This window comes from Triturus cristatus, chromosome 7 (assembly GCF_964204655.1).
Source record: "Triturus cristatus chromosome 7, aTriCri1.1, whole genome shotgun sequence".
In the NCBI taxonomy this organism is placed as follows: domain Eukaryota; kingdom Metazoa; phylum Chordata; class Amphibia; order Caudata; family Salamandridae; genus Triturus; species Triturus cristatus.
This window is the reverse complement of record NC_140590.1, coordinates 1332735654-1332753567: the sequence shown is the minus strand read 5'-3', so window position 1 is coordinate 1332753567 and position 17914 is coordinate 1332735654. Positions and strand designations below refer to the sequence as shown.

Genomic DNA, 17914 nt, shown 5'->3' with positions numbered 1-17914 from the left:
TGACTATCTGTGAATATGGTTACCCTCAGGCTTTTGTGTAAATTTTTGTGCCTCTTAACCGACCTTTCTTACTTTTACTGGTAAATACTCACAAGAATCAAAACAACAACACATCAATGTTCCCCATAATACAATGTCTGCACACAATTATTGCTTTTTTCTTTATTTGTTTTTATTTTAGTAGGAAGCAAAAAGATTTTTTTGTATCAAAAAATATATTCATATTACATTTCCTTTTTTTGTACTTAACAGAAATTCTAGAGAGGAATAAATATAAATAATCAATAATATATGTCCTTCCACTGTAGGTATACCCTAATCCAGGAGACAACAGATATCTGGCGCTGACACATGTTAATCCAGAGAGAATATTACCGATACAAGACCTTTTGACACCGAAGAATTCTATATTCGAAGAGTAAGAGAAAACACCACCCTTTTTGAGTTACAACCCTTTTAGAAATAAGAATACCCTTCTAATCTGATTCAAATTCATTTCTAGTTATTAATAGATCACGTATATATCGGATCAAGTCCTACCTGACAGCCACCCTAGAGGAACTGGCTTCTATGGCCTATCAACACATATAATGACCACTCGCCATCCTCAAACAGGTATTCTTTAGTAATAATTGGTTTTAATTTAACGCAGGGTATCTGGGCTCGTTCATTCTTTCTTTCCTTAATCAATGGGTGTATGAATCAAGACTTATATGGCATTCTGTCTCTAAACGATAAGTAGAGTCTTCTGCGTCACGGTAGGGTGTGAATCCACTTTCTATCTTTGCACGCTCTAATCAGAGCTATCAATTCAGCAATTTGAGCAGAGTTTACCCCTTTTAGACAGAATGCTTCTAGAACTCCCGCTATGGTGCAAACAGCATAGGCAGTGCATAATTCACCTTTCTCATTTCTTAGACATGACCCATCCACAAATATCTCACAGTCTGATTCTTCTGGAGGAACATCCTCTATGTCAGGCCTGGGTTTGGTGCACAGCTCTGTCACATCCAAACAATCATGATTTGCTTCCTCTCTCACTTCCTCACAATGAGAATTCGGCAACAGGGTCGCCGGGTTTACAGTTGTGCACCTCACCACAGTCACATTTTCAGCACCCAGAATCTCTCTTTCGTACTTACTTAGTCAGCTGACTAGAAGTTAGGTACTGACTCCTGGTTCGAGTTAAAAGAATTTCAACAGAATGTGGCACATACACCATGACTGGATATCCCATCACAATCGCTTCACTTTGTTCCAGACTTACGCAAGTGGCGGCTACTGCTTTCAAACAGCCTGGTAATGCTTCTGGCACTGAATCCAAAGTGGCAGAAAAATATGCTACTGGACGTCGTGCCATTCCATGTTTTTGAGTTAGGACTGAAAGTGCACATCCATCCCTTTCACAACAGTACAATGCAAATTATTTTTGCAAAATCTGGCATTCCCAATGCAGGTGCTCGACAAAGACTGCTTCTCAATTTAGTAAAAGCTTCCATACTCTCATCATCCAAAACAATTGGATCTTTCACATCTTTCCCTGTCAACCTCTGTAGAGGTTTTGCAATCAGTAGGAAACCACTGATCCACTGCCTACAGTATCCAACCATTCCCAAAAACATTCATAATTCTTTCTGAGTTTTGGGTGGACTCATCTGTTTGATCACATTAATTATTTCTTGTGTCACCTTTCTGACTTCCTTTTCTATTTTGTGTCATAAGTACTGGACTTCCTGTTTACAAAATGGCAGTTTTGCTGGTGAAACTTTGTGTCCTCCTTCTGCCAAATGGTTCAGTAAGGCAACTGTATCTGTTACACATGCCTTTCGTGTCTTTGATGCCACCAATAGGTCATCAATGTACTGAACCAAAACAGAATTTCCTGGCATGACTTAAGTCTCCGGGAAACAACCTTAACAATGCGGTCATCACATTGCGATACCATTACAACGTGGTCGTTACAACGGCCGCGTTGTTACCACACAAAGCCATTACTACGCAAGTCATTACATCGACTTACAGTAGATGGCGTGCTAACATTAGAAATAGTATAGTTTACTAACCCAACACCTTTCCTACTGTTACGTAGGCTGGAGTTGGAATAGTAAATTATACATTTCTAATGTCAGCGCGCCATCTACTGCAAGTCGATGTAATGACTTGTGTAGTAATGGCTTTGCGTGGTAACAGCGCGGTCATTGTAATGACCGTGTTGTAATGGCGCGCGAAGTAATGACTCGCGTTGTAACGAGTACTATTCAAGTCTCCAGACATTTCTTCAAGATCTGGTTAAAGATTGAAGGACTCTCTGTGTACCATGGAGGAACTTGCCACCATGCCATCTCCAAACCGGAATGCAAACAAATACTGGCTTTCCGGATGTAAAGGAATCGAGAAAAATGCTTGGCACAAATCAATTACTGTGTACCATTCAGCATCACAAGGAATTTGGTTAAGGATCACGGCTGGATTTGGCACCACTGGACAACAGGGTACTACGATTTTATTTATTTTACGTAAATACCGCATTATTCTGTATTTTCCGCTAGGCTATTTAATTCCTATAATAGGCGAATTACAGGGACTGCTTAGTATCTCTTTCAGAATTCCCTGTTCAATCATTTGGTTGATCACAGGAGTGACTCTTGCAATTACTTCTGGACTCATTTTGTACTGAGGTGCGTTTGGATATACAGCACCCTCTTTCACTTTAATCTGGATCGGATCAACATTTGTCATTAGGCCAATTTCCTTTCCTGAAAAATACCACACATCCGATCTTACTGCACTTTTTAGTTTTTCAGGCAAATTCTCTTCTGTGAGAAGTGAAAACAACTCATCCACTTCTGTCCCTTGCTTCGCTAGCATCATCTTAAATTTGACATACTCATCAGGTGTCTGAAATGCAATGCCATCTGGTGTACAATAGATGGTGCAATTCATCTTGCATAGTAAATCCCTACCTAAGAGATTTACCGGACTCGAGTCACATACCACAAAATGATGCATGTCTCTGAAGTTTCTAATATGAACTGCTATTGGATTTGTAACTGGTGTTCTAATATGCTTATTTGAGACTCTACAACTTGGACAGTTTCTCCCGAGAGGGGTAGATTCGGAATTTCTGCTGCTCTCACAGTAGAACAGACAGTACCAGTGTCCACTAAGAATGTAATATCATTCCCTTTCACCTTTCCATCAGCAAATGGACCTAACTGATCTACCGCCAAGGATGCGCAAGGTACGCACTCTTCCTCCCCCCTAAGGCACCTTCATTGAGATGAGTCTGAATCATTCTCATTGCACTGCAACCAATATTGCGGTACCATGTGCACAATTTAATTCTTACCACTTTGGTGACCTCCGTGAAATCCATTGTTGGCACTGTACCTCTGCACTTGATCATTCACATTATTTGGCATGGGAGCTTGTGGCACCTGTAACTGTTGAGTAACTATCTGCTGCTGCTGTTGTTGATTTACACCCACCTCATTCTGCATCTGTGGAATTAAATTTTGATTTGCCCCATTATTCTTTTTGCAGATCTACACTCGTTCTTCCAATGTCCATGCTTTCCGCACACATGACAAGGAAATTTCTTCATAGCTTCCTCTCTACTCATTTTACCTCTTCCTCTACCTCCACTAGAATTCTGACCATTTTGATTCTGACCATTCATCTGAATATCTGTTTGGGAATTATTATTTGTTTCTTGCTGTTCTGCCACTTTTACTTGTGCCCACATCATTTTCTCTTTTAACTTTTTATGTCTCGATTCAATGTCATCACTACAATACTTTGCATACCTCAGAATTTCATCAATTGTTTTGCTTTGCCAACAAATCAAATGCTGTTGAATCATATTACTAATTTCCGGTTTCAATCCAAACACAAAACGATACACAAAATGTCCCATATCCTTATCTCCAATATTCTCAAACCCACTATAATACCTGCAACAACCTTTCATAGTAGGTATGCACTGACTCTTTTGTTCCGTGGGTTGTTCTGTCAATTTTAACCCAATCTGTTTCCTTAGGGGAAGTTTTTCCCTTCAAAAACGTGATTACCTGATTATACTGTTTCATCACCTCATCAGACGGTGCACCTGTCTTAGTGTCCCTAGGATAATCTTCTTTTGGCCAATCAACAGTGATCTTACACTTTGACCACAAATCTGCTGGAACGACAATCTCAAACAGCCCATCCAAATCCTTCAGCAAAACCTTCGAGACTGTCACAGACCTCTCTACCTGTTTGTATCATTCAACCGGTTTCTCTCTTAACCTGGGAAAATCGTTCGTGAAAGACAATATATCCTGTCTTGACCATGGAACATGAACATATGCACCACCTGGTACTTCTCTCATCGGACACGCCCTATCAACCTGTTCTGTTTCTTTTAACGGAAACATGGATACTCCTTTACCAGCTGCTTCTTCCTTCTTTCTCGTCCATCTATTTTTCCATCGATCTACATCTCCCCATTTCTTCAAAATGTTCATCAACTATTTTATCTGCAATCTTTTTCCAGATGAATTCAAAGTCTCTAAATCCTTATCAGTAAAGGGCATCCTGTATGATTTTTGCAACACTTTTGACTTTTCTATGTCTACTCCATACTCACTAGCAGCTTCTGATATCTTCTCGTGAAGATTCCTTGCTCTCCAAGTAATACTTTTACACTTCATCATCTCGGTAAGTCCCTAATCTATTTGGATTTATTGTGCCAATAATCTTCTCTTCCAAATCTACTTTCAATTGACTGACATTTATACTCTGTGGTTGTGGTTTCAGCTTCACCATTTCCTTTATCCAATTATTCAAATCTTCTGGTGAAAGACCTGCTGAACTCCCTGCTATTGGAGTAACATTTGTAAGGTGCACGTTAGTTTTCTATTACTACTTTCTGATAGTACATATTATGGGGCTATTCATCCAAGCAGGCTTCTTTTTGCAAAATCCTGCTCCATCACCAGTTTGTTCAACTTTGCTGCCGATAAGTCCCCAACTCCTCCGGAGTTAAATAGAAAGGCAGTAGTAGAGAATACACGGCCAAACTATATCACTCAAGAGGGTAGAGGGAATGGGGACAAGAAGAGAGAGCGAGAGAGAAATGAAGAGATGTCACCGGACGTCTCACTGCACTGAAGTCTCTTCTTTCTGGGAGTTTGGGAAGTGTAGGTTCTCAGGGATGGTGTGGTCTCTTGAATCCTGTCTCATTTAAGCATATACTGACAGCGTGACTTCTTGGATTATTTCTAATTCCTGATGCTTTAACTATTAAGCTTTCAAGACAATTATTCATACTGGAAATGACAATGTTATTTTTAGGAATTCTTCTTTTGTTTGCCTCTCAAATACAATCCTTTTTGGCACGTACATATGGATAACAGTATTTATACAAAGAGAGAGCTCAGCACAAAAAGTTCTTATTTCAAAGTCAACAAAGAAATAATTGTTCAGTTTTTATCAGTATTCTCCTCACCAAACTGCTTCTTGCACTTCGTTAAATTGAAATATTCAAAAGTTCAGAGTCAATAATAAATCTTTACACTAACCGTTGTTGGTAAATTAAGTTAAATAAACTCACCGAGAAACGTTGACTAACATGCTTTGAAGACTCACAGGCACATGCATCAATGTAAAAACCGGTCGCAAACGGGCAGATTCTCAGAATCTGCCCCTTTGCGACCGGTATTTTTGCATTTGGGATGCATCATCCCAAATGCAAAAATCGCAATTTAAGGAATCTCTAAATTGCGCTTCCTTAAATTGCGATTGCATTTAAGGAATCCCAAATTGAGATTCCTTAAATGCAATGCATGAAAGTGAAAAAATTAGCGATTTCGCTAATAGGGGGAGCAAATTACCATGAAGTTGAACTTCATGGTAATTTGCAAAAACTTTGAAAAATGCACTTTTGTGTATTTTTCAAAGTTTCATGTTGCGCACACACATGCCCTTAGGGCATGTGTGTGTGCAACATATGTGCACAGATCAATTTCAGGGGTGCAATAGGGTGTCATTTTGACACCCTTGCACCCTTGAAATTGCATGAGCAATTTGCGAGTACCTACTGGTACTCGCAAATTGCTCATGCAATCTCCAATTCATTCCTATGGGCCTGTAGGCCCATAGGAATGCATGGAACGGCATTCCTTAATTGCGACTCGCAATTTGCGAGTTGCAATTAAGGAATTTGTAGGAATCGCTATTGTGATAGCGATTCCTACATGCATAGGCTTTTGCACTTCCTTAAATGCGATTCCTTAAAAATCGCAATTAAGGAATCGCAAAAGTCTTTGTTGATGCATGTGCCTGCTAGTTTCTTACTTGGGTATGCACACTATTGTTGTCCTTAATCAGATCTTTTTTTATTTTTATTACAGGATCCGAAATTCCCAACCGAGCAACAGGAAGGGGGATGGAGCAACAGGACGGACTTGCCAGAAGAGGAACAAATCCCAGGAGAATGCCGCCAAAAAGAGGAGCCAATCCGCAGACGCTGCCGCTGAGGAATCTGGAAACAGGTGAGTGACGCGATCAAACGATACTAAGCGAGTCTCATGAGGCGGGTGTGGTTTAAATACTCTTTGGTGCAATCCGCTGTCTCATTCACTTGTACAGCACGTTTGACAGTTCACATGTGCTCACTTTTGTCAGTTAACACGTGCTCACCTGTAGAGGAGGCTGAGAGCTGTCAACTGCCATTGCTTCAATTTGCATACTCGTTTCAGAACATGTTGAAAGTATTATTGCATACTTGAATCTGTTCATTCCTATTAATCCAACTTATACTAAAACATATGAATACGTACAACTTTTTGTAACCTTTTTTCAGAACTTGGTTTCCTATCAATCATTCTTATCTAATACATATGTTTAGCATTTTCACGACTAGGGGCATGACTAGGGACACAATCAGGTTGAGTTTTTTTAGAGCAGTATCAAGACTCATGACTAACCCTGGGCGGACAACTATGCTACCCTCGCGAAGTTTGCGTAGTTTGTGCTACTTCGCACTACGCGAATTGCACGTAGCACAGTGCAAAATCGCGTAGCGTAGTTGTCATTTTTTGCTCGCTCGCGGTCCTCAACGTCAAGTTGGCGACCGCGAGCAAGCAAAATGACATCCCGGCGAGACTTTTTCATCGATCGCGATCAGCAACATCAAGTTACCGATCGCGAGCGTGGACATAAACCTCCCGGCGAGATTCTCAACGCGGGGAGGTCAGGTTTCTCATTGCGAGTGGTCGCGTATGCTCGCGACTGCTCGCGATGAGAAACTACCAGTCCGCGTTGAGAAAGCTGCCACTCGAGTAAAAATCTACTCGAGCGGCAGAAAACGACCGCTTGCACTGTGCAAGATGCCGTTTGCAATGATTGCACAGTGTGGACAAGCATCCGGCACTGTGCAATCATCGCGAACAGTGTACTACGCAGTTCGCGTAGTGCTACGCGTATCTCGCGTAGTGCAAAGTGCACTTCGCGTAGCTACGTGTAGCGCTACTACACGAACTACGCCCAGGGTTACTCATGACAGTTCCCCCCCCCAGGGTCTTCTTACTGGGCGGGGTTTGTCTGGGTTTAGAATGTGGAGCCGATGAACAAGTCTTGGTGCCTGCACATAAGATACAGGTTCCCACGAACGTTCAGAAGCATCATAACCCTTCCAGTCTACTAGGTAAAATAATATTCCTCGTATTCTTTTAGAGTCAAGAATACCCTGTACTTCGTACTCACTCTGGTTATTTACAATGTTTGGAGGAGGGGGATTGTCTTTTCTAGTCATTGAATGATGAGGTTTTATGAGGAAAACATGGAATACTGGATGAATTGTTAATTCATTTGGTAATCGTAATTTTACTGTGACAGAATTCAAAACCTGTTTGATGAGAAAAGGACCAATAAACCTAGGTTGTAATTTTGTGGCACCCTCTAAATGAATATTGCGAGTGGATAACCACACAAGTTCTCCCTTTTTATACAGTGGTTCTGGAGTTCTATTTTTGTCTGCTTGTAATTCAGTCTTATCTTTGTTTCGGATTAAGTTTTTTCGTGCCTTTTCTTGTATATCTTATAACTGCTTCAATCTATCAAAGACTGTTGGCATGTTATTAGAGTGTGAAGGGAGTTGTGTTTGAATGGCAGGTGGATGTAAAACAGTTATAAAATAAAAAAGTGAACATCCCAAAGCAGTATGTGTGTTATTATTATATGACAATTCTGCCAGGGGAAGACCTTGGTCCCACTAAGAAGTAAGCTCAGTTGTTAAACACTGCAAACTTTGTTCTAGATGTTGATTAACCTCCTCAGTCTGCCAGTTACTTTGTGGGTGGAAAACTGAAGACAATGCCACTTCTATTCCTAAGGCTGTACACAGATGTTTCCAAAATTTAGAGGTAAATTGGGGGCCCCTCTCAGAAATTATCTTACTCGGGAGGCCATGTAGTTATACAATGTGATGCAAGAATATTTCACTGAGGGTAATTTCTTTAACAGAATAAAGTTGCCTATTTTTGAGAGCATGTCTACAACTACAAGAATAGTGGTGAATCCATTGGATTTTGGTAACTCAGTAATGAAGTCTACACTAATAGTGTGCCATGGAGTAGACAGGACTGGCAAAGGATGCAAGAGACCAGTTGGAGCTAAATGTTGTGATTTATTCCGGGCACATGTAGGGCAAGGCTTAACATACTCTTGTACTTCTTTTTAAATGTTTTCCCACCAGAAATTTCTTAAGCATAATTCCAAAGTCTTGTGTATGCCTGGATGTTCTGCTGTGCTGGAATCGTGATGCCAAAGCAGGATATGTTTCCTCAATAATTTTGAGGGAATGTATAATGCATTATTATGGGAAAGATAACCATCTTTTATTGAATTTTGTGTTTTGCGTAGCCATTGTTCCTTATTTATTTTGGCAGATTTTTTTTTGATCTTGTTTAGAAAATCATCAGATTCTGTTACAGCAATTATTTTATTGATTGGAATTATGCTTTGTGCTGGGCAATGTTTTATGTTATTCTCTTTTTCCTCTATTCTAGACAAGGTATCAGATAATAGTTGCTTGTGTCCTGGACGGGGAACAACCTTTACAACGCAACTTTTACAACGCACTACCATTACAACGCATTTTTTACAACGCATAATCCATTACAACGCATGATATTACAACGCATGACACTACAACGCATTTTTAAAAACTACCTTTACAACGCATTCCATTACAACGCATACTACCATTACAACGCATACCATTACAACGCATAATATTACACTATACTATCCAACACTTACCCTACTGATGCACCCCCTGGAGTTAGAATAGTAATTTTTACCCCTATACTATCCAACACTTACCCTACTGATGCACCCCCTGGAGTTAGAATAGTAATTTTTACCCCTATACTATCCAACACTTACCCTACTGATGCACCCCCTGGAGTTAGAATAGTAATTTTTACCCCTATACTATCCAACACTTACCCTACTGATGCACCCCCTGGAGTTAGAATAGTAATTTTTACCCCTATACTATCCAACACTTACCCTACTGATGCACCCCCTGGAGTTAGAATAGTAATTTTTACCCCTATACTATCCAACACTTTCCCTACTGATGCACCCCCTGGAGTTAGAATAGTAATTTTTACCCCTATACTATCCAACACTTACCCTACTGATGCACCCCCTGGAGTTAGAATAGTAATTTTTACCCCTATACTATCCAACACTTTCCCTACTGTTGCACCCCCTGGAGTTAGAATAGTAATTTTTACCCCTATACTATCCAACACTTTCCCTACTGTTGCACCCCCTGGAGTTAGAATAGTAATTTTTACCCCTATACTATCTAATACTTACCTTAAATGTAATTTATTATTATGCGTTGTAATGGTATGCGTTGTAAAGGTAGTATGCGTTGTAATGGTAGTGCGTTGTAAAGGTATTTTTTAAAAATGCGTTGTAGTGTCATGCGTTGTAATGTCATGCGTTGTAATGGATTATGCGTTGTAAAAAATGCGTTGTAAGTGCATGCGTTGTAATAGTGTGCGTTGTAACGTCATACATCCGTCCTGGACGGTATGTCATCAAAAAGTCAAATTCACTAAAGAAGTCTAACAACCTCATTTGCCTGGGGGTTAGCGCTTTTACTGAAGTGAACAATTGAAGATTTTTTTGATTGGTAAAGATTGTTATAGTATGCTTTGCCCCTAAAAGGTGGTGTCTCCATTTAAAAAAAACTTATTTTATTGCTAAACGTTCTCACTCAGCAATCGTGTAATTTTGTTCTGCAGGAAGTAGTGTCCGTGAATAGTATGCTAATGAATGCAGATGTCCCGTTCTTGGATCGTTCTGTAGTAACACTTCCCCTAATGCTGATTGGGAAGCGTCAGCCTCAACAAAAAATGGTTGATCAGGACGAGAAAGAATAGGGGCAGAAGTAAAAACCTTTTTTAGAGTACAAAAGGCAGTCTCAGCCTCTTCGGTCCAGCAGAAGACCTGTCCTATTTTTAACAACTGAGTAATGGGAAGAATTATCTCAGAGAAGTTTGCTATAAAATGCCTGTAAAATTAGCTAAACCCAATACTCGTATGTCCTTGACTGAGCTAAGAGAATGCCACTTGAGGATGGCTTTAACCTTTCTAGGATCCATTGTAATACCTTCTGGTGAAAGAAAGTATCCCAAAAATTCTACTGATCTAGCATGAAAAACACACTTCTCTGGTTTAGCATAGAGAGAATGGTCCCTGAGTCTTTGTAGTATGGCTCGTACATGATCCACATGTTCTTGTTCAGTTTTAGAAAAAATCTGTATATCGTCAATATAGACAATACACAAATATCTAGGAAATCATGGAGTACTTCACTTATAAAGTACTGAAATGCTGCAGGAGCGTTGCATTGACTGAATGGCATAACAGTGTATTCGATTAGGCCGAATTTAGTGCAGAAGGCAGTCTTCCAATCATCATCTTCCTTTACACAAATTGGATGGTAAGCACTGCAAAGGTCCAGTTTGGTGTAAATAGTGAAACCTTTTACTTGATCTAATAACATAGGGATGAGTGGTAAAGGGTGCCTATTCTTGATGGTGGCCTTATTCACTGCGCTGTAGTCTATGCATACCCTGAGATCGCCTAATTTTTTGGCCACAAAGAAAAGAGGAGAGGAAACAGGGGATGTAGAATGTCTAATAAATCTCAAATCTAATAGTTCGTCAAGGTATTTTCTTAAATATTGCATTTCTGGTTCAGTAAGTGCATAAATTCTACTGCACGGTAGTACAGCTCCGGGAATCAAATCAATTCTACAGTCGTAAACCCTATTGGATGGTACTTGTGTCGCTTGAACATGGTCAAAAACATCTGCATAATCCTGATATTGAGAAAGCAATTGCAGAGATGGATCAGACTGGGTACTTGCACAATGTAAGGGAACGATTGGGTCCTGGGCTTCTTTATAACAATGCTTCCTACAATAAGCAGAATCTAGAGTCACAGTTCTTTTAGTCCAAGCTATCTTAGGGTTGTGTAACTCCAAACAGGGCAATCCAAGTATTGCTCCAAAAGTAGGAGTATCAATGAAATCAAAATGGTCTGTTCAGTATGACCATTTTCCGATACCAAAATTAGGAGTGCAGTATGAAAACGAAGAGTCCAGAGGACAATGCTAAACCATCAACTGCTCTTACCAGCTCCGGAGTTTTTTGTGCTGTTTGTGGGATTCCTATATTTTTTACCTAATTTTAAGTCAAAGAAATTGCCTGTGGTGCCAGAATCAAGGACAACAGAGAGACTATGTCTTTGTTGGGCAGACACTATAAAGGTTATTCTAATGGTCATATGTCGTGGTACTAAATTGATGACATTAATAACGTATTGCGAGACCTGAAGTTGAGACTTTCTCGAAGGATCGATCTCAATATCCTTTGAGAATTTTAGTTTTCTGATCTGAGTGGATTGTACCAATGCTAGCAATTGCCTTTTTCTTTTTTGCCTTAATTGACAATTCTGTTGCGAAGTGTCCTGGCTTTCCGCAGTATAAACAGAGATTGCCCTTACGATGTCTTTCCTTTTCCTCTAGACTTAATGGACCATAGTACCTATCTGAATAGGTTCTGAACCATTATGCTTTTCTTCAGCTTCTTTCTTTCCTGTTTTCATTACAATAACCCTAGGTTTCCCTCGAGGTCTTTCACTACTTCGTTCACCTAGTCTGTGGTCTAATTGTATGACTAAATCTATGAACTCTGAGTATTCTACAGGTAAGTCAACTATATGGGCTAAGGAATCCTTCAAATCATCTTTGAGTCCTATGTAAAATAATGATTTGCGTTTTTCCTCTGGCCAGTGGGTTTTCGGTAGTAAGCGATTGAATGTGGTTAAGTATGTCAGAAGATCTTTTGAACCTTGACGCAAATTAAGAAGTTAATTACCACAAGATTGTATGAACACGTCGTGAAAAAAGATGTATCATGGCATCCTTAAATGCGGTGAAATTATGTAACAAGGGATCATTGTTCTTGATCAAAGGTATTGACCAATTAGCGGCCACACCAACTAATTAGGAAATCACAAAAGCTGTTTTGGCAATATCAGTGGCAAAGGATTGGGGTTTGCATAAAAAGTGTAACTGACATTGACTTGTAAATGTGGCAAAACGAGAAGTATCCCCAGCAAAACGTTCAGGGTTGGTCAAGGGAACCGGATTTGGGGTTACTACCGTAACTTGTACATTTTGTTTGTGGCATTGAGGAGATGTGGCTGTTGATGCAAAGAAGTGTGGACCAAATTTGGGCGGAGTCAGAACAGGGCGGGTGTCTGAAGTCTTAGTGTCTCTCCATTGAGTAAATCCTGATCTGCTTCTTGTGAGTTCATCTCTAAATTAGTTATTCTCCTGTTTGAGATGTTGCATTTCCATTTCTAAGGTTTGTACTAAATCTGTAAAGTGTGCAATATCTGGGGAAGGTTCCATGGTGATACGACACCAAAGTGAACAATTGTGTGACTTAGTCTTCTGTTATGACTGCCACTCCACTGATCTCGAGTTTGTTCAACTTTGATGCTGATAAGTCCCCAACTCCTCCAGGGTTAAATAGAAAGGCAATAGTAGAGAATACATCACCAAACTATAACGCTCCAGGGGGGGGAAGGGAATGGGGACGAGAAGAGAGAGTGAGAGATAAAAATGAAGAGATGTCACCTGACGTCTCACTGTACTGAAGTCTCTTCTCTCTGGGAGTTCGGGAAGTGTAGGTTCTCAGGGATGGTGTGGTCTCTTGAATCTTGTCTCATTTAAGCATATACTGACAGTGTGACTTCTCGGATTATTTCTAAACATAAAATAAGGAAAGGTAAATACCACACTATTAAGTAACCAATGGTTATTAGAGTCTTGTTATGAATACCTAAGGTTTTATGATCATGATGCTTTAACTATTAAACTTTCCAGACAATTATTCATACAATGTTATTTTAAGGACTTCTGTTTTTTGTTTGCCTCTCAAATACAATCCTTTTTGGCACATACATATGGATAACAGTATTTATACAAAGCAAGAGCTGAGCACAAACGTTCTTATTCCAAAGTCAATGAAGAAATAATTTTTCAGTTTTTAGCAGTATTCTCCTCACCAAACTGCTTCTTGCACTTTGTTAAATTGAAATAGTCAAAAGTTCAAAATCCGTAATAAATCTTTACACTAACCATTGTCGGTAAATTAAGTTAAATAAACTCACCGGGAAGCGTTGACTAACATGCTTTGAAGTTTCGGTATCTTGCTTGAGTATGCTCTCTATCGTCAACCTTAATCAGATCGTTTTTGTTTCCTTTACAGGATCCTGAATTCCCAACCGAGAAACAGGAAGGGGGACGGAGCAACAGGACAGATTCGCTGGAAGAGGAACAAAGCCCAGGAGAATGCTGCCAAGAAGAGGAGCCTATCCGCAGACGCAGCCGCCGAGGTATCTGGAAACAGGTAAGCGATGCGAGCAAACAAGACTAAGCGAGTCTCAAGGGGCTAGTGTGATGAAAATACTCGTGGGTGCAATCCGCTGGCTCATTCACTTGTACAGCATGTTTGACAGTTAACATGTGCTCACGTTTAGCAGTTAACATGCTCACGTGTAGAAGAGTCTGACAGCTGTCAACTGCCATTGCTTCAATTTGCATACTCGTTTCAGAATACGTTGAAAGTATTATCGCATACTTGAATCTGGTCATTTCTATTAATCCAATTTATACTAAAACATATGAATACGTACAACTTTTTGTAACCTTTTTTCAGGACTTGGTTCCCTATCAATCCTTCTTATCTAATACATATGTTTAGCATTTTCACGACTAGGGGCATGACTGGGGACACAATCAGGTTGAGTTTTTTAGAGCAGTGTTAGGACTCATGACACTATGGCAGAGGTGTCCAAGATAGGTGCTCAAAAGGTTGATATGTGTAAGGTGCAGAGGTTTCTGAGAGAAGTTGGCCTTGTATATGCTGTCCACTAATTAAAGTGGGCACCTTGCACTAGTGGTAACTGTGGAGAGCAGCTTTCAGGCTTAATCTTGAAGTAATGTAAAGCAGCTTGTTTTACCAGAATATCACCTCCTATATTGACTAAATGAAAAGAGAACCACACAGTAGTTATATAAAAATACGTATTTATAAAAATAACACTCTCTAGTATCCTCTACATGAGGATAGAACACAAAGCACACAATACGAGATCAATAGAACAGTATGTGTACTTGCTGGACACTGGGAAGGAGAATATCCAGACTACAAGGCTGGATCTGATACGTTTGGACCCTTATTGTGTTTTTTTTTCCCGAATTACTACCTGTCGATTTCTGATATAACTTAAGAAAGTGTTGGACATTCCATTCTGTATATAAAGCCCTGATGAAGTTTCTTCATTGGAACAAAACGCGTTGGCTGATGTCCATTTTCTACTACCATGAATAATAAAGGAATTTGATGGACTTACTTCTATGGCTTTGACTTCATTCCTGGTGCACCTTCCATTCTTTAAGAATTGACTTTTTCTGGTTTCCAGTGGATCTCAACGGCGGCGGGTTCCATAAATTGATGCACAGGCCTCTTAATTTTCACGTACAGGGATTGATGTGCTCAACCTTGGGTCAGCCGTTGCGAAGAGTGTTTTTTGTGTATGATTCCAAGGTGTTTGATACCAAACACAATATGTTTCTATGCAGCCGTTTTCAAGATAGCATTTACCGCGAGGTTATAATGCACCTCTACCTATATGACCGGCTGAGTCACAGACAACCCGGGAGAATGGTCTCCGAAGGCTGCAGAGGGGTTCTGCTCATGCAGGGGCACCCTCTCACATAAAACCCAGCACCCTGCCAGTATTGATAATTTAACAAACACAAGGGAACCCCAATAGTCAGACCTGGGGTAGTATATATAGTAGAGAAGAATAATGGTACTGGAGAGGCCACTGAGGTCCTCGGGTAGCCTAGGCTACAGTTAATTAAATACGCATACGTCAAGAGGGCAACAAAAATAATAAATAAGTACTTGCTGCGCAATATATGAGGACTACTATAGGGGTGACTTTTAAGTTTTAAGTGTAGAGACCAATAGATATAGTGAACCTATATCTACAGTAAGTGGTGCAAGCACCAGCTTACACAGGTTTCAGTAGCAGACCTGTAGTTCCATTTTGCATGGCCTCTCATGGGTGGCATAATACATGCTTCCGCCCATGGGAGGCCTCTGGGGTACCTATGCCCTGGTACATGGGTACCATATACTAGGGACTTATAAGGGCACCCCAGTATCCAATCTGGAGTGTACCAAAGTACATGTGTAAAATGTAAAGGAGAAAGCAGATAGACTGGGGTCCTGATTAGCAGGATCCCAGTCAGACTAGTCAATATCAGTGCAACATCAAGCAACAAGTGGGGGTAACCATAAGAAGCAGATCCTACTTTCCTACAGTTTCAGTCCCAACTGTTTAGGATTTCCTCACAAAGCACATTTATACACAATATATTTACATGACACTTGCTTACACAGTCAGTGTTAGCCTAAATTATTGGCTTGAATCTGAACCTCTTGGCTGTCCATTTGACCTCTTTGGTCTATGGGTACTGTAATAAAATGTGTCTAGTTTTTTATAGTCTTGGCTTCTACAAATGCGTTCTTTGATTTTGTCGATGTTAATTTAAGATCCTTCATACCCAGCCCCAAAATTGGGATAGTGATGCAAAAGGATTCCATATCATGCCTGACGTCGTGACTTATCAGCTTTCGACTAACAGCCAACAGCCGATTACATTTTGGAAATTCAGGGCCAGATTTACGAAGCATTTTTTCAGATCGCAAATGGCCCGATCTGTTTGTGACTTGAAAAAAGCATTTTTAAATAAACAAAGCCCTATGTGCGATTCAGTAAGCTATTACCGAATCGCAAATTGGGTTTGCGAGTTGCCATTAGGAAGGGGCATGCCAAGGGCATCCCTTCCTAACAGTGAGTCGCACTGGTATGTAGGATTGTTTTTGACCGGGAATGCGGTTCCCAACATTTGCAGTGACAACTCATGCGCAAAAGAGAAGGGGTCCCTCCTGAATATGGGCACCAATTTTTTTTATGAGCAGGCAGTGGTCTCACCGACCACTGCCTACTCTTGAAAAATGAAGAGGAAACTTTTCATCTTAGGGTCTCACTAAGGTAGCACTTGTGCTGTCTCTTCGAGACATGTTGTATGCAGAATATGAGCTTGAAGCCATATCAATTTTCTGACTATGCACTTTATTGGCTCCTTTAGGTGTCTTTTTTTAAAAAATAATTATTTTTATTAAGCAAAGAAAATCGGCATTACAAGGCACCATTAGTCATGACATTCTTAGATTCAATACACATCTGTACAGTACAATCGAGGTCTTATGTATTGGTTGGTAACATTATTCTGGCGATGGGAGATCTTCCTGGGGTGTTGACACAGGGGGAGTACATATATTACCACAATATATATTCCAATCGCACCAGATGTGGGACCACTTTTTCAGACATCCCCTAGACACATACACTGTCTTCTCCCGGAACATATACAATCTATGTCCCTTTTCCAGGCTGACACTGCTGGCGCCTGTATAGATCCCCACTTTTGGGCAATATTTTGCTTTGCCACCATCAACCCCTAGGTGACCCACGTCATCCTTTTGTTATTAAGATCTGTCGGCTCCCACACATTCAGGTGACACCACTTGGCCTCCATGGGAACAGTAAGTGCAAGGACCTCACTAATGGTGTCGTGTATTCTCACCCAATATCTCTGGATACGTGGACATTCCCAGAAGATGTGTAGGAATCTACCTTCACTGCCATAGCCCCTCCTACGGTTGCTATTCTCTGCCCTCCCCATTCTCAGCAGACAGGTTCCGGTCATATAGATACGGTGCAATATTTTAAGTTGGACTATTCGCAGTCTGGCTGATATGGCCACTTCTCGCGGGGAAGCAACTGCCTCCACCCAGTCTTCGTTGTCCAATATAATTCCATCCCTCTCCCACTTCTCCCGTAGATGCTGCAGGGGTTCGGAGGAGTTGTTGACCAGCTTTTTATACGTCAGGGAAATGACTTTTGTTAGCAAGTAGCCATCTAAAATCCTGTCCTCCAGGGGCAAGGATTCAGTAAGGTTATCGCCCTTGTGGAGGCATGACTGAAGTGCGTGTTGAATCTGCAGGTATCTAAAGTGTTCTGTTGCGGCCAGGTCGTGCTTCTGCTGTAGGGTGGGAAATGATTTAACCTCCGCCTTCACCCAGAGGTCGCCAATCCTAGAAATGCCTATAAGGTCCCACTTGTCGAAGCCCCTAGTTTTCCACAAATTCCCAAGTATGTCGGAATCCCACAGGGGAGTGGCTAATGTTGGTTTGCC

At 40.6% G+C, this 17914-nt stretch overlaps 1 protein-coding gene across 1 annotated transcript in view; it reads left to right on the top strand.

Annotated features, from left to right (window-relative positions):
* Positions 1-6311: 6311 nt before the first annotated feature.
* Positions 6312-17914, top strand: part of LOC146811981 (uncharacterized) — a 515742-nt gene continuing 504139 nt past the window's right edge. Inside the window, exons 1-3 of the mRNA XM_085615113.1 lie at positions 6312-6340; positions 6393-6533; positions 13848-13988. Coding sequence (XP_085471239.1) covers positions 6312-6340; positions 6393-6533; positions 13848-13988 — 311 coding nt within the window. The remainder of the gene's footprint in view (positions 6341-6392; positions 6534-13847; positions 13989-17914) is intronic.